Below are 27742 nucleotides of genomic sequence, written 5' to 3' on the forward strand. Positions count from 1 at the left end.
AAGAGGCTGAACAGGCTGGGGCTGTTTTCCCTGGAGTGTCGGAGGCTGAGGGGTGGCCTTATAGAGGTTTATAAAATCATTAGGGGCATGGATAGGATAAATAGGCAAAGTCTTTTCCCTGGGGTCGGGGAGTCCAGAACTAGCGGGCATAGGTTTAGGGGAAAGATATAAAAGAGACCTAAGGGGCAACTTTTTCACGCAGAGGGTGGTACGTGTATGGAATGAGCTGCCAGAGGATGTGGTGGAGGCTAGTGCAATTGCAACATTTAAGAGGCATTTGGATGGGTATATGAATAGGAAGGGTTTGGAGGGATATGGGCCGGGTGCTGGCAGGTGGGACTAGATTGGGTTGGGATATCTGGTTGGCATGGACGGGTTGGACTATTTCCATGCTGTACATCTCTATGACACTATGGCTCTATAAGAGTCAAAATAAATGCATATAAAGCAGAAATCGAGGAGGGTTGAATCATAATATAATCTCATTGACAGTGTGTAGGATTGTTTACACTGATCAAACTTTGTTTAACATAATCACAGAATGACATCAATTGCAAAGTGATTCAGGAACTGTTTCATCAATCAAGACCATAAAACATAGGAGCAGAAATAGACCATTCAACCCAAGTGGATGATTCAACTCAGCCTGTTGTTGAGGTGCTGAGAATCACAGATATCAGTCAGAGAAACAAGGTAATCCGTCAAGTTCTGGTTTTCTGCAGTTTACTGCATATATGTTCAGGTATCAGTTGTTGTTGCCACTTTGATCCTTAACAACAGTGAGCAGTGACATCCTCACCATTATTGCTACCACAAAGTCTAGTTCCAAGTCATAACATCATGATGTTCAACATAAATTGGTTGGCCTCATGCTGGCCAGGAATGTCCTCTTTCTTTCCAATCAAAAAATTGCTATTTGTTTTTATGAGGAAAATAAATATGGAAAGGGATATATATCTGCAAAATAATTATAACTCTTTGATGCCAAGATAATTCATCTTAACTATGAACAAGCTATGTAAGCAGGTCTCACTGATTGCAATTTGTGGCATTTTTTCTGCAACATATGAAAATGTTAATTCATTCTGTTTGTCTGTTGCTTCATATTCCTCCTCTGCGCATTTTTCTCATTACCTGATGTTGTCTTGTCTTTCAGTCTTTTATTTTTTATACCCTATCATGGCTCTTATTTTGTTATCTTTATTTTGATACATTGCATTTTTCCTCCCGTTTCCAGTCATTCTGAAATAAATGCTCTTACTGGTTATATTATACAATGTTATTTACTCCCTTCTTCACCCACACTAACAACATGTCCCATTAGCATCCTCCCTCAGGAATACATCAGTTGAGTATATACTGCCTCCCACCGTGATTCTGCAGTGACCGGTAACTTATTTAATATTTGCAGAGGGTCAAATCCTATTGTTTGGTTTTGTTTCTTTGTCACTTTTCTTACTTGTTTTCTCTTTTTCTAACCCTCCATTAAATCTCTTTCACCTTTTTTTCTGTTCATTTATTCTTTATCAGTGACCAAATGAACCATTCTTTCAATCGTTTTCTGACTCCTACATGGGTTTGACCCTGCAAAAATTTTGCTTTTTATTTTAATTGTAATGCTAAAAGTTGCTAATATTTGCCAATGGGCATTTGAATGATGAAGATTTCATGAGATGGTATGAAAGTAAATGTTCAAGCTCCTTAATACGCATATTATTTGGAAGTAAAATGACTGAATGCCTATAATTTCCTACTAGTAAAGCAAAGCTCAATTAAATCTCTGCTTTTCTTTATGTGCTACAAGCCCTTTTTAACTGGAGTGATCCCACTGAGTCAGCAAGCAAATCCTCTCCCCCTCTCCCCAATCAACATTGTGTACAGCTCAATTATGCAGAACTATTTAAGGCCCTTAATGCAGTTATTTTCAAATACTGCGTGATTTGCATTGAAACATTTATCACAGAATGTTGTAAGACTGCATATAAATCTTTGCATAGCATGATAGTAACATTAAATAAGACCACAGTGATGATTTGACAGATCAATCTTGGTGTCTTTAGAGTCATAAATACTGATTTTGGTTGTGAGAGTAGGGAGCAGAGGAACTATCACAGATATCCAGAATGTATGTTTAAAAATGAATCCATATAAGCCTGGCAAAAGATGAATAACTAATTTCCAAAGAGTTCAAGGCAGGCTTCTGAAAAGTTTTTATTTTCTTTATGTAAAATATTTTACAGATTAAATTGAGTGAAACAGCAGCCCTGCCCTTCTTCTGATCTCAGTGTTTCCAGCCTGAACACAGCCGGTTTACCCCTGCCCTGAGCACAATGGAGCAGCCCTCATCTGAGGACAGCACTTCCACCTCTGACTTGAGCACAGCAAAGCCCTTAGAGTCCTGGGCCCCTCTTATTGGGCCCTGATGTATTCCCCTGTCCTGCCTGGGACCAGCAAGCAAAATCCAAGTTATGTGTTTCACTTCACTCATGTCCAGCTGATCTGTAACTACCAGAGACAGTGAACGATTAGTGATCTAGTTCATATTCAGCATGGTGTGGGTCTTAGATGAGTCTTGCAGATGATAGTGGGCATTTAATTCGCCTCTTGTTCATGTACTTCTGGTATGTTCTCGGTTTTGCAGAGAGCGCTTATGATACTTCCAGTCTCTGACACTCACAGGTGCCACAGTTATTCAGAGATGGATCCTGGATGATAAAGACCACTCCCTAAAAACAAGGCTCATAGCACCAGATCAGAATCTGTAAACCCCAGCAAAGGAGGTGTCAAATATTTCATAAAGGCAATTATTGAACTGGCAACCAGTTTGTTCAGCATCAAGTTCTGATGCATATGACTCAGAGAGGAGTATTAAGGTTTGTTATATGTCCCACAATGTTGCATAGCAGAAGTTTCTGGCCATTTAAATTGAGGAGTCACAATTCTCTTCAGAGGAAAGTTGGAGCTTCAGATACCAGGTCATTGGGAGACACATGGAGATTCACAAATTCCTCATTCTGAATTTGTTCCAACACAATAATGGCCATGAAAGCCATGATGTTCTAGAGCTAACACACATGCAAGCTCTGTATCTTCAACAAACTTGCCAAGCCTATCAACTAGAAGGACATGGGCAACAGGCCAATGAAAAGTCCATTGCCATCTGCAAGATTCCTGAAGGCCCACACTATCCTGAATTTGAACTAGATCACTAATCCTTCACTGTCACAAGGTGAAGATCTTGGAAGTCCCTCTCTGGCCAGCGGTATGGGTCAACCCACAACAGAAAGGGTTAAAGGGAACAGTGCTGCATCATCTTCTCAAACATTAAGAAAGAGCAACAAATGCTGATTTTGCCAGTGATGCTATATCCGATGAGAGAATAAAGCTGAATAAAATAAAAGGTACATCCTAAAAACACAAATACACCATTACATTCCCCACACCAAATTAAATGAAATGTCACTATCTCCTTTTCAGCCATATATTATTTGCAATTACAATGCAAGGCATCACATGACCAAAAAGTTACACCAACACAATCATACAGTACATTTGGATCAAGTGAATAAGAGTATTTAATATCCATAATCATGTAATGCAATTGAAGAGTTAAACATCTGAGTCATCACAAAATCTTACATTTATGCTTGCACGTTGGTGTGACTCCAACATTTTTAAATTTGTTTATTGGATGCAAACATTATTGGCTAAGTCAGTATTTTTTGTCTATCCTTAATTACCCAGAGACAATTAAGAGTCAATCTGGGGAGTCTCTAGTCTGAGGTACAGACAGACATTTCTGTGGCCAGCAGCGAAAAATCAGAATGGTGTGTTGCTTTGCTAGTGCCAGGATCAAGGATGTTTCAGAGAGGGTGCAGAATGTTCTCAAGGGGGAGAGGGGCCAGCAGGAGGTCATTGTGCACATTGGAACCAATGACATAGAAAGGGAAAAGGTGGAGATTCTGAAGGGAGATTACAGAGAGTTAGGCAGGAATTTAAAAAGGAGGTCCTTGAGAGTAGTAATATCTGGATTACTCCCAGAGCTATGAACGAGTGAGGGCAGGAATAGAAGGATAGAGCAGATGAATGCATGGCTGAGGAGCTGGTGTATGGATTCACCAGCATGGCTGAGAAGGATTCACATATTTGGATCATTGGAATCTCTTTTGGGGTAAAAGTGACCTGTATAAGAAGGATGGATTGCACCTAAATTGGAAGGGGACTTATATACTGGCAGGGAGATTTGTTCAAGCTGTTCGGGATTTTTTAAACTAGTAAGGTGGGGTGGGGGGGCAAGCGGGTGGTAGGACTCAGAGAGATAGTGAGGAAAGAGATCAATCTGAGACTAGTACAGTTGAGAACAGTCAGGGCAGGCAGGGACAAAACAGAGAACAAGGTAGGGCTGATCAATTAAACTGCATTTATTTCAATGCAAGGGGCCTAACAGGGAAGGCAGATGAACGCAGGACAACTTGTCCTGCTCTTGGGAAATAAGGCAGGGCAGATGATTGAGGTGTCAGTGAGGGAGCACATTGGGGCCAGCGATCATAATTCTATTAGTTTTAAAATAGTGATGGATAAAGACAGACTAGATCTAAAAGCTGAAGTTCTAAATTGGAGAAAGGCCAATTTTGATGGTATTAGGCAAGAACTTTCAAAAGCTGTTTTGGGGAAGATGTTCGCAGGCAAAGGGATGGCTGGAAAATGGGAAGCCTTCAGAAATGAGATAACGAGAGTCCAGAGACAGTATATTCCTGTTAGGGTGAAAGGAAAGGCTGCTAGGTGTAGAGAATGCAGGATGATTAAGGAAATTGAGGGTTTGGTTAAGAAAAATAAGGAAGCATATGTCAGGTGCTTCTATCCCTGTCACTAGGATAGATGAAGTGAATCCTGAGAAGAGTATAAAGACATTAGGAGTATCCTTAAGAGGGAAATCAGGAGGGCACAAAGGGGACATGAGATAGCTTTGGCAAATAGCGTTAAGGAGAATCCAAAGGATTTCTACAAATACATTAAGGACAAAAGGATAACGAGGGAGAGAATAGGGCCTCTCAAACATCTGCAAGGTGGCCTTTATGTGGAGCCACAGGAGATGGGGCAGATACTAAACAAGTATTTTGCATCAGTATTTACTGTGGAAAGCACATGGAATATATAGAATGTAGGGAAATAGATGGTGACATCTTGACAAATGTCTGTATTACAGAGGAGGAAGTGCTGGATGCCTTGAAACATATAAAAGTGAATAAATTCCCAGGACCTGATCAGGTATACCATAAAACTCTGTGGGCAGCTAGGGAAGTGATTGCTGGGCCTCTTGCTGAGATATTTGTATCATCGATAGTCACAGGGAGGTGCCAGAAGACTGGAAGTTGTCTAATGTGGTGCCACTGTTTAAGAAAGGTGGTAAGGACAAGCCAGGGAACTATAGACCAGTGAGCCTGACATCAGTGGTGGGCAAGTTGTTGGAGGGAATCCTGAAGGACAGGATGTATGTATATATGGAAAGGCAAGGACTGATTAGGGATTATCAACATGGCTTTGCATGTGGAAAATGAGGTATCACAAACTTGATTGAGTTTTTTAAAGAAGTAACAAAAGGATTGATGAGGATACAGCATTGAACATGATGTATATGAACTTCAGTAAGGCCTTTGATAAGGTTCCCCATGGGACACTGGTTAGCAAGGTTAGATCTCACGGAATACAGGGAGAACTAGCCATTTGGATACAGAACTGGCTCAAAGGTAGAAGACAGAGAATGGTGGTGGAGAGTTGTTTTTCAGACTGGAGTGCCACAGGGATCGGTACTAGGTCTATTACTTTTCATCATTTATATAAATGATTTGGATGCGAGCATAAGAGGTACAGTTAGTAAGTTTGCAGATGACACCAAAATTGGAGGTGTAGTGGACAGTGAAGAAGGTTACCACAGACTACAATGGGATCTTGATCAGATGAGCCAATGGGCTGAGAAGTGGCAGATGGAGTTTAATTTAGATAAATGTGAGGTGCTGCATTTTGGGAAAGCAAATCTTACCAGGACTCATACACTTAATGAAATTCCTCATTCTGAATTTGTTCAGAATGCAAGATTTACAAGGATGTTGCCAAAGTTGGAGGATTTGAGCTATAGGGAGAGGCTGAATAGGTTGGAGATGTTTACACTGGAATATCGGAGGCTGAGGGGTGACCTTATAGAGGTTTATAAAATTATGAGCGGCTTGGATAGGATAAATAGACAAAGTCTTTTCCCTAGGGTTGGGGAGTCCAGAACTAGAGGGCATAGGTTTAGGTTGAGAGGGGAACGATATAAAAGACACCTAAGGGGCAACTTTTTCATGCAGAGGGTGATACGTGTATGGAATGTGCTGCCAGAAGAAGTGGTGGAGGCTGGTACAATTGCAACATTTAAAAGGCATTTGGATGCGTATATGAATAGGAAGGGTTTGGAGGGATAAGGGCCGGGTGGTGGCAGGTGGGACTAGACTGGTTTGGGATATTTGGACGGCATGGACGAGTTGGACAGAACGGTCTGTTTCCGTGCTGTACATCTCTGTGACTATGACAATGACTCGAATCACATTCCTGTGGATCTGGAGTCACATGTAGGCCAGATCAGTTCAGATGGTAGATTTCACCCCCAAAGGACATTTGCAGCTGAAATGGAGGCATTGCTGAGAGTGATATCCCATTGCCTGAGAAGAGCTTAGTGGCCATCATCTGGTTGTCTGAGGCCTGTATCACAGAATCATAGATGGATTATGTGCAGAAGATTGTTATTTGGCCCATCATGTCTACAGTGGCTCATTAAATGAGCACCATTATCTACTGACAATCTCCTATACTCTCACACATTGTCTTTATCCAAATAATTATCCAATGCCCTCTTAAATTCCTCAATTGAACCTGTCTCCACCACACTTCCAGGCAATGCATTCTATTCCCTAGCTACTTACTAAGTAAAACGGTTTCTCCTCGCTTGACCCTTGCTTCTTTTGTAGATCATTTTAAATTTGTGCCCTTTTATCTTGTTCTTTTCATGAATAGGTACTGTTTACCCCTCTTTGGCCTACACATGATCTTGAAAATCTCAATCAAATCTCTCGAGCTTTTTTTCTCCAAGCAGAACAGTTCGTACTTCTTCAATCTATCCTCATAACTGAAGATCCTTATTCTTGTCAATTGCTTATGTTTACTCTCCAATGTTTTCACATCTTACCTATAATATAGCATCCAGAACTGTCCACAATACTCCAGTTAGAGCCTTACAAACGTCTTATACAAGAGCAACTTCCTTGCTCTTGTACTCAATGTCCCTATGCACTGCTTTCTATATATCCCTTCAATGATCTGTGCACATATGCATATAGGTCCCTCTGTGGACCCAGCACCTATGCCTTGTGGCACACCACTGATCACAGGCCTCCAGTATGAAAAGCAATCCTCTACTACCACTTTCTGAAATAACTCCAAGAGGTCGGTATCCCATCATTGTCACTTTTTATTTACACTGATCCAGCTCCCTCAAAGCCAGCTCTCAGAGTGAACAGGATGTCTGACACTAGTGTTTATATCTGTCAACCAGGGGTCCCTGTCTTGACCAGGTTAACAACCCCAATCAGGGAATTCATATTCTGTGAGGTCCACCTGACTGACCTATCACAATCATAACACTGCCTGTCTCCTGCCATCAAACCAATTCTGTATCCAATTGATTAGCTTCTTCTGGATCCCAAGTGATCTAACCTTACGAACCAATCTACTGTGCAGAACCTTGTTGAATGCTTTGCTGATATCCATATAGACATTTACTGCAATATTTAAGATACGTCACATTAAAAATTATTCCTTGAATCAAAATAAGATTTCTTGGTGATCTAACTCAGCTGTTGTACTTGATTTTATTGTCCCAGAAGGAGTACTTTTTTTTGCCAAACTTCCTTTCAGAAATAATAGAGACTCCACAGAAAGTACTTGAATGTGAATAGTTTGTTTCTTTTGCTTCTCAGTTGTATAATTGATTTGGGAGGTGGGGGAGGGGGTCAAGTTAAGGATGGCAATGATACCTTACTGTTCCTCTTCAATTCTCAGTCTAAAGACAGGCCCAATCCACAGCATCACAAACTCCACCATGGGCAGGGCAAGGAGGCAGATCCAAAATCCATCCCAGCCAGAATGGGGATCAAGCCCTGTGATGTTTGCACTGAATTAATGCCCACCAGCTTCCAACTAACTGCTCTGTCTTGCCAGGAGGAGTCTGAGCTGCGGTGACAGTGTACTCTTTGGCCTGTATACTGTACATATTAATGCTAGAAGCTGCCATTTTCTTTTATCATATGGCTGACCAAAAATTGTTCCCAATTTTACCATCAGCATGTGTAGGGAGGATTTACAAGTCAGTACCCAACTCGTTTGGCCAGAAAAGCCCAAGCCTTGGTCATTAAATGCTGGACTGGAGCTTGAACCCAGAGTTTCTGGCTTAGAGGCCAGGACACTCCTTGTTCCATTACAGATCCTCACCTTATTATTTTTATTATGGTTCTTCTTTCCATATTGTTGCACCATAATATTTGGATATCTCTGATCTAATGCCTGTTTCATATATTGGTCTGACTCGTAACAATAGTAAATGAAACTTTCCTTCAAGACTCTCAGACTCTTACTTGCAGCAATGGCTCTTCTTGCATCTGTTGTTCCCTCTCAGCTTCTTGCCTTCCTGCTTTAGCCTCTTCATATTCTCTCCTTTGCATGATGTCTGTTGGTTTCTCTTCCCAAGTAATAACTTATAGTGCCTCAAAACATAGCTTACATGTTTCAAATAATTATGAAAGAAAAATAAATGAGAAATGGAAGAAAGTTGTGCATTTATGATCTCAATTTATCACAATCTTTCTTGGAATGTATGATTAAGGTTGGCGTAGGGATGACTGGGCTAAAGTATCAACAGGAAAGAAATGGAGGTAGGGCTCTGGGATCTTCTGCTATAGCTTCAAAGCTCCACCTGCCTGTGTGGTAGTAGTATAGTTGAATGAGCTGAAAATGTGTTGCTGGAAAAGCGCAGCAGGTCAGGCAGCATCCAAGGAGCAGGAGAATCTTGCTCATGCTCGAAAGGTCGATTCTCCTGTTCCTTGGATGCTGCCTGACCTGCTGCGCTTTTCCAGCAACACATTTTCAGCTCTGATCTCCAGCATCTGCAGTCCTCACTTTCTCCTAGTATAATTGAATGTCAACTTCTGTATACAGTGCAATGCATTCCTTGGTGCAAGCTATCATGCCCCCAGGTTTGTTTGAGATTGACCCAAGGATCTCAAAAATGTTTGCCAGCAGATAGACAGACATTTCACTTTTGTAAGTATAAATCCATGCTTTGTTATTCACATTAAAGTAATACGATCTAACAGATACTGACAGTAAGAGAGTGTAATAGAAAATGGAGTAATGATTTATCTTTCTAATAAAACTCGAGTGGTTGTAGCTCAATATAAAAGTATACTCATTTAGCTGTATCTTGATAAGCTTCTAACATTGAGAATCTAAATTGAATTTGAAGTGATGGTGAAAATGAAAAGACTTATGAGATCCATGCTACGCATTGTGAAAGATTAACTGTGAACTTTGTATCAAATGATAAGACATGAGTTCATGCTATTAATTCATGAAATGGAGTGTTGTCAATCTACACCCTGCTGTTAAGAAGAGGGGGTCTGCTTCCTTTAGGCATACAAGTCCACATCTGACAGCATAATGACTGTTAACCATGGTGATACTGCCTTCTCACACAGCACTTGAACCAAGAAAAGCATCATACATTTTAAACACCCAGAAGAGGGATTCTGAATACTGGCTGCTGCCTGGAATTTGCAGTCAGTGTTGATGTAATATATCTTGTCATTGACCTGAAAGAAAGTCCACAAAGCTCAAAGAATTCTTGTGGAGTGAATTTTATAATTTTCAATATTAATTTCACCCTTGTGCCAGCTATCCAGTGTCAGAGAGCAGCGATTTCATCTGTAGGCTAAGGGGTCGATCACTTTGAGGAATTTTCAGACAGCAAACCAGCAAGTAACAAGCATGCTTTGTCATTTGTTTTGTATTATTTTACAGAAAGTTTGATACACACATGGGGTTAAGTTTGAAGCTGAAATTTAATACATAAATATTAATGTTTTTAGAATTATTTTATGTAGATTGTACAAATTGCACAAACACAAAATTAGTTTTTTTCAGGGCCAAAGAGGTTGTTCAACAAAAATTATGATTTAATACACTTTTTAAAAAGCGATATGCTGCATTGAATAAAGCTTACAATTTTAAGGGCTTTTATGGTCAGACAAAAATACTGTGAAATTTGCCTGTTTTGCAAAGAGATTTTTGGTGCTTCAATCCTTCTGTGTTTCAAAATGGTGTCTCAATATATACGCACACATCTGATGCAGATCTCAGTATGAACTGTGTTCGCAAGTGACATTGAAATGTCATCTGTGCTTCTGTTTTGGAGTTCAATGTTTCATTTCATGCCCTCTTTTAAGCTTATATAACTACGTTCTTTCAGAAGTAGGAAGGACCATTCACCCTTACTTTTTAAAGAGATCATCAACTATTTTTAGGCTAGTTGCTAATTAATTTCTAATGATGATTGCCATTAGTAAAAGTACTTCATGGTTTCTAGTGTTTTGTTAAACATTGCTAAAGCCAAGAGTGAGTGAATCATGTAGAAGTTTTGTGTCTTAACTTCAAGGATTCTGCACTCCCCTAGGTACATAAACCCCATGTGAATTCAAATGTTTAAGCAGCCTTTGGAGTAGAGGATAACAGGTAGAAGGAGCAGAGAGCACACAAAGCAGGACAGGCTGCTGCAAGAAGTAGCAAAAGTGGTGAGGACTCTCAGTTGGATTCCATATTCACCTGTGGAATCGAAAAAGCAATTCTATTTGAACCTCAGGAAAAAACAATGGGCTGAGCTTAACTAACATTCCGGGGGAGGGCAGGGTGGGACATAAAATAGCAAGGGATAACGTCATGGAATTCTTGGTGTTTCCCTAGTATCAAGTCAGATTGTAGCAGCGGGGAGATTAGTAAATGGTTATCCTATACAGAGGCCAATTGAACCACTTAACTGGCCAATTAAGGATCTCTTCCATCTGCCACTGGTGTTTTATTGGCTATGAGTGAGCCACTTGCTATGAAGATTACCAAGTAAACCCTGGTGGCCTCCAAGCAGACTGGGGTTTGTGGGATGGTGAAAATACTCTCCAATACAGAACTGGAGTAAAAGAACTCCCAACTATTCCCCCCCCACCACCCCCCCGCCCCCATTTCACTGCCAAGGACTGCCTAATTGACCCCATTGACCACAGACCGCACTTACCAGTTTAGAAGGGCCCATGCCTCCATGATATGCTCTTCTTCTAGGGTGTTCTCTGCACTATCTACCGCTCCCTGCCTTGCAGCTCCTTGAGATGGTTGGCCATGAATAATGGAGATGCTTGTCTTGATGGCAACCAATTAGCTGCATGAAGCCTGTATAATGTGGTTCTGTGTCCTGCTGATCATCAAAAGAATGTCACTGCCCTCTTCACTGCATTGAGAATGCCTGCACTGAAATCTTCCACTGTTGCAGCTACAACTGTAACCTCAGAGCAATCTTCAGGTGACACTGTCAGTGGTTGGAACATTTAAGCATTGCATTTCTTTACAGCTGGAGCAGACAATATTTGCAACAGCTGTTATTTTATCATGTACTGTTCAAAAGGGCATTGTGATGCTCAGTGTTCCCACAATGAATGTGTTGCCTTTTTTCATGCAAAATGTGACCAAGCAGCTTATTGGGGTGCTCAAACCATGCTTTCACTGCTTGGAGTGCTTGGCGGAGATGTGCAGATTATGTCAAAATTTATAGTAATCTGCTGTGTGCTATACAACCTCTTCAGCAGAAGAACACAAGACTTGCTATGTGGTATTTTCTCCCATACACAAACACCAACCACACAAAGAACAACTCAAGTAGGTGGGCTAAATTAGTTGGAGAGCTGAAATTGTGCACAAAAATATTTATGAAGTTAATTATAATGCCTGGTCTCTAGGATTGCTCATTTTATAATTACATGAATATGTACACAATATCATATCTGCTGATGCTAGCAGTTTTAGATATGCCCCTTAAAGGTTTACCACAATATTCCCATTTTTAACTTAATATACACTAAAATCAGGATTATTTACATTATGTCAAAATAGAACGATAACATGTTTAAATATAATCATGCAAAGTGATAAATTAAGAAGTCTCTGAAGCATGACAGTTGTTTGCTTATAGATCCAGACTTGGTTACTGTGAAGTGGGTTTGAGATTGCTGTACGTCCTCCTAATTCTGGCTGTTTGTACAAATGCCCCGCTTTGATCATCTATTAGACTTTGTTCCATTTGTGATGGTTTTTGATGTTTGTTATTGGGGTCCTTCCCTTTCATGCTGTTGGGGTTTGTACTTGATGCAATTGTGGTTCTGAACAGGTGCAAATGATTTCTGCTGGCTCCATGTTCCATCAGTTGGTGCTGCATTTATACCCTTTGTTCAATATTTAGTGTTAAGTTGTTTTTGCATGCACACTGGTCATGTGTGCCCTTTATTTCTCCTGTGTTATAACAATCCCCAAGCGATGTTTCCAATTTCTTACAGTTTCAGATGGGATATCTGAAATTGTTAGGCTTCTGGGTGAGGAGAGGTGAACAGGATCCTTTATGTGTCTTAGTTGTTCGTAATTAGGTTAATTTTAAAAAAGGATCCCTTTTCTAATAGACTAAATGTCTTTAAAAGTACTAATTTAGCCATATACCTTGAGTTAACAAAGGAGTGAGTTTGTTAGATATTGAACATAGGAAGAAATAATAATACAACACACAAATTTAGAATGAGAAGTGAGTTCAAGAAAAGATAACAGTTAAGAAATGGTATATGGATCAGTCTCTGAGCATTTTGTGAAGAGTAGATAGTAAAACCTTTATGACCTTTACCTTGGATGGTCCTGGTAGCGTTCACTGGTAGTTGACCAGTTAAGTTAATGACCCTTGGCTTATTTGCAGGTTAACTGAAATTCTTTTGTCTTGCTTCCTTTTGACTTTTTAAAAACCGGACATGCACTGCTTCCCAGCTGTAACCTGTCAGAGTAACTCCCTTACTCACACACTCAGAAACCTGATCCCTCTGCCATCTCACCAATTGGATTACATTGTTTTTAAATTCGTCCTGCCAAAATGGACAATGTTTACATTTTCCCATACAGTCCCCAGGTTGCAAGCGGGTTCCATTCTTGAGTCCGTTCATAAGTTGATTTATACACAAGTCAGATCTCAGTGCAGGACAATATAAGGTAGCCATTAATAGTTACAGGAAATGTTCATATGTTGGATTGCGTTGCTGAATAACAACATTTGTCAGTCAGACATTCATAAATCAGGAAATCCCTGGATTACACTCTACTTGTTAAATGTTTGTCCATTGACTTAACTGATTCATATACCTTTGTAGGCTCCTTATGTCCTCTTCATGTCTTACTTTCCAATCAATCTTTATCTCGTGAGCTATGTTAGAAACCAAGCCTTTGGTCCCTTCAACTATCAATATAAATGATAAAAAGTACATTTGCATAGTTCCTCCAAGTCATCTCCTCCAAGTCCAATGACAAAACACCTTCCCTTTAAGAGATACAGGCTGGTTTTAAACTGTGCAAGCTAACATTGACTTGCACTAGCTTCTCACTATTTAGCGACTACTGCTTAGGCATGCAGTTAATCAATAGCACAGTTATTGCTGGCTGCCTGCTGCAATGATTTAAATTAACAGAATGCTGTCTGCCTTGTGATTTCTTTGCCCATTTTTGGGCATTGCCCATTTTCATGCCTCGAGCATGAAAAGTGAAAGTGCACATCACCACAGTGATTTCACATTGTTTTTAAATAGCAAGACCTCAACAGTGGATCAACAGAGAATCATTGACAGCAACTACTGGGTTTCTGTATTAAGCTGCGTATGTGCAGGCACAAGTGTTGCCACTTTCACAGATCAATGGCGAAAAATAGTAATGGTTTCACTGTCAGTACAGTTGTAAAATACTAGGAAATTGATCAGTACATGTGTGAAATAAAGGTGTATTGTTTTTCAGCAAAATAGTATTTTCCTCTCAACTAAATCTGTTAGAAGTGTCTCTCTTTTTCTGACATGATGTAACAAAACCTAGCAACCATAACAGCAATGATCGATGAGGAAAGAATGGCAGTCATGATCAGAACATTGTAACAACCGAATAACAGGCCTCACAAACAGATAAAATGCTACAGACTTAAAGCTGTAACACATTCCACTGGCTTTGCTCTTAACAGTGAACTCCATCAAAACTCTGTGGCTTACTTAACAAACTCTCAAATAGTCAAGAATTATCGTTGAATGTCATTGACGTCTAGTATATTGCTGAAAAGTACTTCTCTTTCACTGGACATGCCAAGATTTTCAGTGGGAGTTGTACTCCTTTTTACCTCCAATTTGCCAGATGTAACTGTACGTATGTAATGTTACCCATTGTACAAATATTATTGGTCAGATACATATTATATGCAGAGTGAAGGTATAATTCTCTTTACATCTCTCTCCAAGTTCTTTTATGGTACCCATTTTTACCAGTAACATTGAATAATGAAGAATTTTGCACTTATATTCCACTTATTCCTGCCTCCATACTCTACACAAAAATTGTGTGCTCAAGGGATTAATGTCCAATTTCCAATAGGTTCTCTTATAAGATGTTTTGGATCTATAAGCTGTCTTGTCATCTCTTCGGTGGTATGGAATAACAGTTCCTATGGACAACTGCTTTTTGGGTTATGACCCAAACAAAGACTGTAGCAGCAGTGAAGACGAATCAAGGAAAAACTGATTCTTCAGCAAAAACACCAGGACTCAAATAATCACAGCCTCTTGAAATGAAAGTGAAGGAAGTGGAATTCTCCCTCTTCTTTGTATCTGCTTTGCTCCTGATCTCAGGATGAGAAAAAAAGGATGAAGGATTATGCTAGAATTGAGGTGATGAAGATCTTTACAACTTCTACGACAGGAGTTTCTCTTCACACAGGGGGAATATTTGCAGCAATGTGAGGATGCTTTGATACAAAGCAAGACATCTTGGGGATTGTGAAGATCAGCATCACAGACAATACCATAAACTGCCAAAACAGAACTAATTAGTAATTCTTGTGTGTTATTCTGATTTACAGAGACACTTGAAAATACAACTTTCTCCTGCTGGTGATCCCTGTCATCAAAGAGGGATGATAAGTTCTTGTTTTCTTTTTGGAATGTCTATTTTTGAAGAACCAGACTATTGCTCATTAACTGTAGAATTTTTTCTTTAGTTAGTTATTCATGTTGGCATATCCCGCAATCAGCCATTACCATCAAGCCAGGGGATCAACCCTGGTTCAATGCAGCATGCAGAAGGGCATGCCAGGAGCAGCATCAGGCATACCTAAAAATGAGGTGGCAACCTGGTGAAGCTACCAAACAGGATGATTTGCATGCCAAACAGCATAAACAGCAAGTGATAGACAGAGCTAAGCGATCCTACAACCAATGGATAAGATCGAAGCTATGCAGTCCTTCCACATCCAGTTGTGAATGGTAGTGGACAACTAAACAACTCACTGGAGGAGGAGGCTCCACAAGTATCACCATCCTCATTGATGGAGGAGCCCAGCACAGCAGTCCAAAAGATAAGGCTGATGCATTCGCAACAATCTTCAGTTAGAAGTGCTGAGCAGATGATCCATCTCCGGCTCCTCCAGTGGTTCCCAACATCACAGATACCAGTCTCCAGCCAATTTGATTTACCCTACATGATATCAAGAAATAACTGGAGGCACTGAATACTGCAAAGGCAATGGGCTCTGATAATATTTCTGCAATAGTATTGAAGATGTGTGCTCCAGAACTTGTTGCTCCCCAACCCAGCTCTTCCAGTATAGTTACAACACTAGCATCTACCTGACAATGTGGAAAATGGCCAAGTATATCCTGTACACAAAAAGCAGGACAAATCTTCTTCCTGACCTCTCTGCGCCCACTGCCACTCCGGCAAGATGTCTTGCTTTGTATCAAAGCATCCTCACATTGCTGCAAATATTCCCCCTGTGTGAAGAGAAACTCCTGTAGTAGAAGTTGTAAAGGTCTTCATCACCTCAATTCTAGCATAATCCTTCATCCTTTTTTTCTCATCCTGAGATCAGTTTGGGGTCACTCAGCTCCTGACCTCATTACAGCCTTGGAATGGTAAAAAGGGCTGAATTCCAGAGGTTAGGGGAGAGTGACAGCCTTGACATCAAGGCTGCATTTGATCGAGTATGGCATCAAGGAATCCTGGAAAAACTGGAATCAATGGGTATCAGAGGGCAAATGCTCCCCTGGTTAGAGTCATACCTAACCAGAAAGGAAGATGGTTGTAGTTGTGCAGGGTCAATCATCTCAGCTCCAGGACATCCCTGCAGGAGTCCCTCAGGATAGCGTCCTAGGCTGAACCATCTTCAGCTGCTTCATCAATGACCTTCCCTCTCGCATAAGGTCAGAAGTGGGGATGTTCGCTGATGATTGCACAGTGTTCAGCATCATTCATAACTCCTCAGATACTAAAGCAGTCTGTGCTTAAATGCAACAAGAACTAGACAATATCCAGGCTTGGGCCAACAAGTAACATTTGTGCCACACAAATGCCAGGCAATGACCATCACTAATAAGAGACATTCTAACCACTGCCCCTTGACATTCAATGGTATTACCATCACGGAATCCCCCACTGTCAACATCCTTGGGGTTACCATTGACCAGAAACTTAACTGGACTTACCACATAGGAGAAAGTGAGGACTGCTGGAGATGCTGGAGATCAGAGCTGAAAATGTGTTGCTGGAAAAGCACAGCAGGTCAGGCAGCATCCAAGGAGCAGGAGAATCGACGTTTCAGGTATGAGCCCTTCTTCAGGAATGAGGAAAGTGTGCCAAGCAGGATAAGATCAAAGGTAGGAAGGAGGGACTTGGGGGAGGCGTCTTGGAAATGTGATAGGTAGAAGGAGGTTAAGGTGAGGGTGATAAGGTGAGGGTGATAGGCCGGAGTGGGGGAGGGCGCAGAGAGGTCAGGAAGAAGATTGTAGGTTAGGAAGGTGGTGCTCAGCACCTTTTATCTTAGCCTGCTTGGCACACTTTCCTCATTCCTGAAGAAGGGCTCATGCCTGAAACGTCGATTCTCCTGCTCCTTGGATGCTGCCTGACCTGCTGCGCTTTTCCAGCAACACATTTTCAGCTTTGGACTTATCACATAAACATAGTGGCTACAAGAGCAGGTCAGAGATCAGGGATACTATGGCGAGCAACTCCCCTTCTGACATCCCAAAGTCTATCCACCATCGACGAGGCACAAGTAAGGAGTGTAATGGAATACTCCCCACTTGCCTGGATGGGTGCAGTTCCAACAATACTCAGGAAGCTTGACAGCATCCAGGACAAAGCAACCCATTTGATTGGCACCACAACTACAAACATTCAATCCCTCTACCACGGGCGCTCAGTAGCAGCTCACCAAAGATCCTTAGACAGCACCTTCCAAACCCACGACCACTTCCATCTAGAAGGACAAGGACAGCAGGTACTTGGGAACATCACCACCTGCAAGTTCCCTCCAAGCCACTCACCACGCTGACTTGGAAATATCCTGCCGTTCCTACGCAGTTGTTGGGTCAAAATCCTGGAATTCTTTTCCTACCAGCATTGTGGGTCAACCCACAGCAAGTGGACTACAGCAATTCAAGAAGGCAGCTCATCACCACCTTCTCAGTGCTGGCCAGCCAGCGATGCTCAAGTCCCACAAATGAATTTAAAGAATGCTTTTCCCTCCATCAAATAGCTCTCTCTTGTGCCACTTCAGTGAGAGCAGATGTTTAAAGATAAGATTTCTGCAAATCTGCAGGCTTCTTGTCTTCACCTTGTAAGGCACGGTTGTGTAGTATCTCCAATAAAGTAGCGTTGGGGCAGTCAGATTGTGGAATTCTTGTTGAGTTCTGAGTTGTTCAAGCTTGTTATTATGTTCATCTTTAAACTTCATAAAGGTATTCTGATTGAGTCCATGAACCCAATGATCTGGTTGAGTAGGCTTTGGCTGAAAACATCTCATGTACTTCCCTGACTTGCTGATAAATTCCTCCTGCAATCTCCAACTGCAAATGATATCAATCAACAGTTTCTGCATGTTAAATATTAACTTGATCCAATTTAGACTTAGAGATTTCTTTCTATCTGGAAACCTTCTTATTCGCAATTCGAAGTTGTTTTACTACTTCTTCATGGGACTTTGCTAAGGATTGAAGTTTTTCTCTCTAAACATGTCAAACTCATGTTGATTGTTCTCCCTTGCCTGATTGGAAAACTATCTAACTCTATGATTCTTCTCATCTCAAATTTTGCGGTCACTTTGCTGACTAGAAATTTCCAAATCTTAACATGCTTTCATTATTGATTATTCTAATAGGAGGTTACCTACTTGCTTCCCAGAAATGGGCTGGATAATACTCTTGGAAGAACTTCTCTATCTAACCATGACTGCAGTTGCTCCTGCTGTATTTTCTAGGCATATTCTCGGTAATAAGTTGACAATTTTACTTTTTATCTCCTTCAAAAAAGGATCAATTCTCCTTGAAAGAGACAATTGTTTAGGAATGATATCACCTGAATCTACAAGTACAGGATGGTCTGATGTTTCAGATTCTTGTGAATGAACACTTTATGCTGATTTCCTTCCATGTTGTTATGTTCTGAAACAGCAAACTACTGTCTGCAGTATCCCCTGGTGGCTGCTCATCATCTTCCTTGCCATTTCATTAACCTCCATATATAGATTCTATTTTGAGAGAATTGGAGGGTCTGACCAATTTTCTAGTAATGTTAGGACTGAAGTGTCTTTAGTCTCTGCTAACTGAAAAAAAACATATAAATCTAGTCAAGCTTAATAAAGAATCACAATGATTAGGAATTATGTACAAGATTTCTATTATCTCTTTTCCATTATAGTGAAGTGCCACACACATCTGGCCCCTTCTTCCAATTTTTGTTCTATCTGTGCTAAGTGTTTAATGGAGAATAGTTTGAGGAGTACTTCCTGAAGGCAGTTCCTTGGCTCATTGTCTGAAGATATTTCATCCTGAGCATTTTTGTTTGTGCTGGTTTGCACTTGTCTGGGAGTGGATTCAAAGACACAGTGAGCAGTGAATTCTAAAGTCTACTTCAGAAATTCGAGGACAGGAATAAAACAGGGGTAAGGACTTCAACTTCTGTCCCTTTTAAGGAGCAAACCATGTTGCTCTGATTTCCGTCATGCCCTTCCTTTTTCCTGCAAACCCCTAGCAAGAAGTCAGATACCAAGCATTCCCTTTCTCCTGGTAACTCCTATGAAGTGTCTAAAAAGGTGACATAGCACACTTTCATATTACCTTTTGCAGATGGGGTTATCTGTGAATGTTCGGGTAGAGAAACAAAGTGTTTTCATACATAGTCTTTATAATGGATTTCAGGGCAGACCAGGCACTATGAACGTTCTGTGGACCCCACACCAGGGTGAGACGCCGACTGAGTAGAATCCTTGAGCCCACTAACACTGAAATTTGTCTGGCAGTTCTTTGCTGCTTTGGTCTGATACTTACGGAGTTAATAGACCACATTATGATGTGACCATCCTTATGACCTCCTAATGAATGCTCACATAGTTAAGCAAGTGTCTGTGCAATAGAATGTTATTTTATGACCAAGCCATGCTCTAGAAATTTCTCTGAAGGAAACTTCCATTTGTGCTTACCTTCTCTATGCCTTCCTTGTCAGTCACATGTTTCCAGATGCTTGTGTCTCTTCCAACCAGCATGCCCTGACCTCATGTAGTCACAATCTACGGACTCAGTCCAACATCAGAGTCACAGCCAAAACAACATCAGATGATTGAAGAAGCACTTGCAGAATTGAACGAGTGAAAAAAAACAGAACACTTCACTTTCTTCTGAAATAGTGGAAGTAAAACTCCAGTCTTTTTTCTGGAGAGAAAGATGAATGTTGAAGAGGAAAAGGCTGAACTAGCTCAGGAAAAACCCAAACTTGAGAGAACAGCTCTAGGATGGTGAATGCTTTAGGGAATACTTCTGCTCAGCTCACAAAGCTGGCTGAAAAATTGAAAGAGTAAGAGCAGGGAAGCAGGATAACTGAACGTCTTATGAGATTATTCACAAGGACCAGTTACATATGAGCCAGGTAAAAATGGGAGCTTTCTTTCATGAAAGCATGTTGGTGAACCAAATACAATTTTATGACAATCTTGTAGTTTCATAGTTACTATTACTGTGTTTTCTTATTCAAATTTATTTAATTAAGTGTATTTACATTTCTAAAATGCTGTGGTGTGATTTTAACTTTTGTTTCTGATTATTAGTTTAATTTTCTACAGTAATGTAACAAAAGCCAAAGGTGCTGAAGATGTCAGTTGATCTGGCAGCATCTATGGAGAGAAAACAGAGTTAATGTCAATTAGAGGTCAATATGACTTCTTTGTACATGGATTATTAAGTCTGTAATATGACCTACTTGATAACATACTCCTAAATAATTCTAAAATACTCCCACAGCCTGGAAAGTTGCTCATGTAACCCTGTTGTTTAGGAAATGAAGGGGAGAGAGAATAGGAAATTGTAGACCAGTTGGCCTGATTACAGTTGTGAAAAATTGTTAATATCTGTTATTAACGGCATGGCAGTAGAGCCCAGAATTTGCAGTTGTAATGAGGATGAAACTGTCACTGCTTGGTGTTATTATGGTGACAGCAGCCTATGCATTTGTGCATGTGCACTTAGAAATCCAATATAGTAGAAATGCAGAAATTGATGTTGGTGACCTCCTGTACCTCCGTAGGATGCATGTTCTTGTCTCCACATGAGTAATCTGTATTGGATCATTGATTTATTGAGCTTTAACTTTTAATGGATTGTTCCAGATGTAAGTACAATAAAAATGTTAAGCTTTCTTTAATTGTGTGTATAAGCTTTCAAATACAGACTAGTCATAATTAGTGCTGGTCCTGAAAAGCTAATTTCACAAGCATGGAGTCACACACCCTCAGAGAAACATTTAACATTTAAAGTCTTCTAAAACTAATATTAATTATACTTAAAGATTATTTTATGATATTTAAGCTTCTCAATTAACATTATGTGTGTATTCTAACTTTTCTCTCACTTCTGACATCGTTCCCTGTGCCTGTATGTCACAGATCCCAGGTAGATTGAACAGATGATACTGATTTCAAAATTAGGATCTGCTTCCTCAAGAGCCTACAAATCTTCTGTAGCAGCAATTGCTAAGGGCATTGGTGAGTACTATCCCTTCACTGCTAACTGGAAAATTTGGGCCAATATGAGTTAGTAGACTCAACATAGATTGGTGAAATATCAGTCATATTTGATAAATCTATCAGAGGTTTTTGAGGGTGTAACCAGCAGGGAAGATGAGGAAGACTGGATCAATGTAATTTTTGTTCACTTTTCCTGAAGCCATTCATTGAGATATCACAAAAGAGACTATTCACAAGAATTGCATCTTGGAGTTGGGAGCAATGTATTAGCCTGGACTGAGGATTGGTTAACAAATAAAACACCAATTTTTGGGGGATTGGTGGAGTGTAACTGGTAATGTACTGCAAGAATCAGTATTTGGGCCAGTGATATTTATTGTCTTCATCAATACATCGTGTGTGGAAAATGAGTGTAATCTGTCCGTGATTGATGATGATGTTGGGAGTGAAGATAAGCTATGGGGAGGACATAACTGGCCTCTATTTCTGTAGGATATCTTTAAGTGATTAGACAAAATAGGTACAGGTGATATATAGTGTTGCAAAATGTGAAATTATCCATGTTGATCATAAAATAAAAAAGCAGATTATTTGTTCAAGGGCACAACAAGCAATTAGGAAGACAAATGCTTTATTAGCCTTCATTGCATTAGGTTTAGTAGAAGCCAATTTCTGCTCTTGCCTCCAAGCCTCCAACTCCCTTTCCTTGTGATCCCACCCTGAAATACAAATTACTTAAATTCTTGCTGCTGAATCACCTGAGGAGACCTCTGATTGTCCTGCAGCTTCCAGCAACCTGGGATGCCAGTGTCAAGTCCTGTGGTAGGCTGAGGAACATATTCAGATTAGCTCTCAATAGGCTGATTAGTTTGTGATAGGTTGAGTTGTTTCAACAGTGGGGTGGTGTATTAGTCACCACGTAACATTCCCATTCCTACACTTTGACTAAAATAGGAAAATCATGTCTGAAACAAATCAAGGCTTAATGGGTCATGCCGGAACGTTGAGTTAGCTAATATCTTAGCTTTGATTTTTATAAATGTCAGAGACACAGTATGAATCATGGATGGCATATTTCTGGTCCCATTTCTTTAGTTCTACTAATATACTTCTGGCCTACTGGCAGTGACATTTAAACCTGGATGAAATTTAAAACACAGTTTGTCTTCAGTGTAGTTCATCTTCATCTCTCAGAACTAGTGATGTGTAAAACTTCCATTTTCATACAAAAAATGGAGAATTATGTTCATAATATACAGTGAATATCTAGTCAACAACAGTAACTCAGTCAGATCCTCATTTGATGATATATCTTTTCCTATGTATTGGATCAATAGTTTCATGATTTCCCAAGTGATATGCAGGTTCTATCCTGGCTGTCAAATTTCTTTGGCTCTCTGGTGAATTTGAAGAAGCTTGGAATAAAGCTTTAATTAAAGATGTGTAGATTGACGTTAATTGACAATACACCTTTTGCTAGTAGAAGTATTAAGTAATTCAAAATGCTTGTATAGTTATCAATACATCTATGAAATAGAGATGTGACATTAATAAAACTCTTCCCTCAATATGACATTAAATGCCAAATGTAATTAGCTGATGAGAAACATTACAAATAACAATTAAGAAAAAGGTATTCATTGCTCTAATCTTTCATTTTTGAAGGAAAATAGCCTTAGATAGTTCATTTAGTTACAAAAAGTAGATTTGGGCAGGATTAATATTGTGATGAAGATTTGTGACATTATTATTTGAAAAACGAGTTCTAAAGAATAAGAACAATAAATAGCTTTAGGTTTGAAATATACATGGACTTTTACAGCCCCATACCAACATAGCACAAACTTATGTCAACTCTTGAGCAAGAAGGTCTTTCCCAGAGTGGGGGACTCAATTACTAGGGATCACAAGTTCAAGGCGAGAGAGGAAAAGTTTAAGGGAAATATGTGTGGGAAGGTCTTTACACAGAAGATGGTGGGTGCCTGGAATGCATTGCCAATGGAGATGGTAGAGGCGGGCATGAAAGTGTTATTTAAGATATATTCAGACAGATACATGAATAGGCATGGAGCAGATGGATACAGATCCTTAGAAGATAAGCAACAGGTTTAGATAGATGATCTGAATCGGTGCAGGCTTGGAGGGCTGAAGGGCCTGTTCCTCTGCTACAAGTTTTTTTGTTTTTTTGTTTTTTGCCACCATTCAACATTCTTTTCCCTTATACCATGGCAATTCATAAGTATGCATCGTGGGCAGACCTCAGGAAACATGCTGAGATGAAGTAAAATAAAGTTCAAAATGTCAATCAATGAATTCACTTTATTATTTAAAAAAAACTCTCTCATATAACATAGAACACAGAACAAAGAACATACTAGACAGGAACAGGCCACTTGGCCCACCATGTCTGTGCTGATAATGACACCATTCTAAACTAATGCCATCTACCAACACAAGGTTCATATCCCTCTATTCCCTGGCTGATCATGTGTCTGTCCAAATGCCTCTTAAAAGTTGTTATTGTATCTGCTTCTACCAACCAGCTGGCAGCCTGATCCAGGCATCTACCAGTTTGCAATATATATGGACTTAACTAAAGCATTTGACAAAGTCCCTCATGTTAGGCTGGTCTGGAAGATTAACTCACATACGATCCACAGTCAGTTGGACATGAAATTGGCTTGTCATAGAAGACAGAGGGTAATTATGGAGGGTCTTTTTATTGGAGGTCTATGACCAGTGATAATATATATTACAAACAATTGTGATCCCAGCTATTATCCTTGTGGAATGCCACTGATCACAGACCTCCTTTAAAAAAACAACCTCTACAACTACCCTCTGTCTTCTACGACAAACCAATTTTGTGATCAACTTACCAGCTCATCATGGATCCCATGAGAATTAATCTTCTGGACCAGCCTAACATGAGGGACTTTGTCAAATGCTTTAGTAAAGTCCATGTACACTACATCCACTGTGCTATTCTCATCAATCATCTTCATTACTTTCTCAAAAACCTCAATCAAATTTGTGAGTCAAGACTTTCCCTGCACAAAGTCATCCTGACTATCACCAGTACATCCATTCTTATCAAATGTGAGTAAATTCTGTTCCTAAGGATCTTTTCCAACAATTTCCTTACCACTAATGGTTCACTGGTCTATAATTTCCTGCATTATCACTATTGACCTTCTTAAGCCAAGGAACAACATTGGCTATTCTCTAGTCTTCTGGAGCTTTGCTTGTGCATAGACAGGATACAAAGATGTATGTTGAGACCCAAGCAATCTCCTCCCTTGCCTCTCTCAGTATCCTGGGATAGATCTCATCAGGCCTCAGGGCATTATTTATCTTCATATTTTTCATCTCACCCACAGCCTCCTCCTTCTTAATATCATTATGCCTTAGGATATTAACATATCCCTCCATAACCTTACCATCATCTATGTCCTTGTCCTTGATGAAAGCTGATGCTATGTATTCATTAAAGACCTCAGTTATTTCTTCTTGCTCCATACATAAATTCCCTCATTTTTGTCCTTGAGTGGATATATCATTTCCCTAGCCACTCTCTCGCTCCTAACATACATATAAAATGCCTTGGGATTCTCCTTAATCCTACTTGCCTAGGACGTTTCATGGTCTCTTTTTGACCTCCATGTTCCTTGTTTAACTTCTTTCCTGTTTCCTTAATATGCCTCATGAGGGATTTAATTTACTAAACTTTACATATGCTTCCTTTTCCTTTTTGACTAAGCTTTCAATATCTTTTGTCATCCAGGGTTTCTGAATCTTCCTATCCTCACCTTTTATTCTCACAGGAACATGCTGGTCCTGAACTCTGATCAACTGGCCTCTAAAAGACTCCCACATGTTCACTGTGGACTTACCCTCAACAGCTGGCCCCAATCTAATTTCTCAGGTTCCTGCCTAATACTGTTGTAATTAGCCTTCCCCAAATTTAGCACTTTTATTTGGTGAGCAGTCTTATCCTTATCCATAACTATCTTAAAACTTAGAGAATTATGATCACTGTTCCTAAAATGCTCCCCCATTGAAAGTTAGATCAGCTGACTAGACTCATTCCCTAATATGCTGCCTAATGTTTTTTAAGATTCCCTACAGTGTGGAAACAGGCTGTTCAGCCCAACCAGTTCACACGACCCTCTAAAGAGTAACCCACTCCCCTCTGAATGATGTACCTAACACTTGGGCAATTTAATATGGCCAATTCACCTGGCCTGCACATCTTTGGATTGTGGGAGGAACCCCATGCAGACACAGGGAGAATGTGCAAACTCCACACAGACAGTCGCCCAAGGCTGGAATTGAACCTCAGACCCTGGTGCTGTGAGGTAGCAGTGCTAACCACTGTGCCACCGTGCCACCCCAAATATGGGCCCTTCACTAGTTGGAATATTTACCGATTGTTTCAAGAAACCATCCTAGATGCACCTAACAAATTCTGCCCCATCTAAGCCCCTGGCAGTAAGGGTGTCTCAGTCAATATTGGGCAAGTTAAAATCATCCACTACAATAACCATGTTGTTTTTACATCTTTTATTAGTAAAAATCTGTTTACTGCATTTAAATTTCTTCAATTAAATCCCTTATAAAAATAAAGATAATATTCATAGCCTCACAACAAAGTTTATTACAAGTTAGAGCTGTCAATCAAACTGTAGACTAACTTACGTAGTGACAGGTTGTGAAATCACTCAAGCAATACCAACCCTATAATGATATCCCTCAGGTTTATGTCAATAGGCATGGTGAATTAGCAAACAATATTTTTTGACCTGAAAACTTTATTTTAAAATCTAAATGGCAGAAGAATAATGTATCTGGACAGCTTGATGGGTCCAATGAACTTGACAGGTGAAATATGTTTATCAACCTATCATGTACATTAATGTTCACATTTAACAATTTCAACAGGCAGTTGAACTCTCCCAAAGGACACAACCTCTGTGAAAGTGCATCTTACTTTTCTCACAGGGCACCTTTGCTTTTCTAAATGAGTCTCCGGTCTTTTTCATGAATGAAAATTAATCTGGTAAGTTCAGAACTTCTCCTGAAAAGTGTAAAACTCACAAGTTATGTTTGAGAAACATAGGGGCAGGTGTATGTCATTTGGTGCTCCACAATTCATTATCATCATGGCTGATCATTCAACTCAATACCTTGTTCCCGTGCTCCCTCCATGTTTTTTGATCCATTGAGCCCAAATGCATTAGCAAACTCCTTCTGAAAATCATACAATGTTTTGCCCTTGTGAGAATCCGCTCCCCACCCCATCACCAAATCTTCAAAACTCCATCAAATAATCCTAATCAATTCACTTCTCTTCATACGTCAGTCTTACTATCCCAGTAATCAGTTTGGTAACCCTTTGCTGTTCACTCACTCCATAGTAGGAATATCCTTCTTCAGATAAGGAGAACAAAATTGCACACAATATTCCTGGTGCGGACTCACTTGCCATCTAATGCAGCAAGACATTCCTGCTACTGCACTCAAATCCTCTTGCTGCAAATGCCAACTAACCAACTTCTTTTCTGCCTCCTGCACCTGTCTGCTTACCCTCAGTGGCTGCTGTACAAGGACACCCAGGTTTTGTTGCACATTCTCCCCTCTCAATTATAGCCATTAAGATAATAGTCTGCCTTCTTCATGTTGCTACCAAAATGGATAATCTCACATTTATCCACATCAAACAGTAGCTGCCATGCTTTTGCCTATCTACTTCGCTTGTCCAAATCACAGTGAAGTATCAAGCTTGGAAATTCTACAAATGAAAATTGATTTGTTGGAAAACAGTTGTACTTTTACATCTGCAGCAGTTTCCATTTACCACAGATTTGCAAGGTACAAGCCATCCCTTGTCTCTAACCCACTCCCACCAAAAATGGTTGGTTTGGGTTCTGGGGGTGACGCCTCCTACATCAGAGTTCCAGTATCATTTTGTCTAAACCAGAGATTCCCTCTATCATTTTGAAAATTTATGTCTAAATGATAGTTTCTTTACTATCAAGGTTACAACTCTGTTTGCTTTCCTTTCGTGATATCTTTGTTGTTTCATCTTTCCCACCTTGTAAAATATTCTGGATTTTTTTGTTCTTCCAGGCCCTCCTCCTTGTTCAATAGTATAAATCCCATTACATTTCCATTTCATTTTGTCTAAAGGAGTGTCATTTTTGTATCAAGGCATTAACTGTTTTTCTCTCTCCACAGATGCTGCCAGATCTGTTCAGTTTTTCCAGCTCTTCCTGTATTTCTGTTGAACTGGATGTCGATTTACCAAGTGAATTTAATACAGAG

General features: G+C 40.0%; 1 protein-coding gene and 1 long non-coding RNA gene across 2 annotated transcripts in view; one reads left to right on the forward strand and one right to left on the reverse strand.

Annotated features, from left to right (window-relative positions):
- The first annotated feature begins 554 nt into the window (after nt 1-554).
- On the forward strand, nt 555-27742 carry LOC122558382. The gene is made up of 3 exons (XR_006314116.1): nt 555-693; nt 21338-21436; nt 27656-27742. It is a non-coding gene; the product is annotated as an uncharacterized LOC122558382 (long non-coding RNA).
- The window catches only part of vstm2b (V-set and transmembrane domain containing 2B), a 66392-nt gene continuing 59115 nt past the window's right edge, over nt 20466-27742 (reverse strand). Inside the window, exon 6 of the mRNA XM_043706888.1 lies at nt 20466-20569. Within this exon, the coding sequence (XP_043562823.1) occupies nt 20505-20569 (65 nt within the window). The 3' untranslated portion in view covers nt 20466-20504. The remainder of the gene's footprint in view (nt 20570-27742) is intronic.

This window comes from Chiloscyllium plagiosum, chromosome 17, assembly GCF_004010195.1.
Source record: "Chiloscyllium plagiosum isolate BGI_BamShark_2017 chromosome 17, ASM401019v2, whole genome shotgun sequence".
Classification (NCBI taxonomy): Eukaryota; Metazoa; Chordata; class Chondrichthyes; order Orectolobiformes; family Hemiscylliidae; genus Chiloscyllium; species Chiloscyllium plagiosum.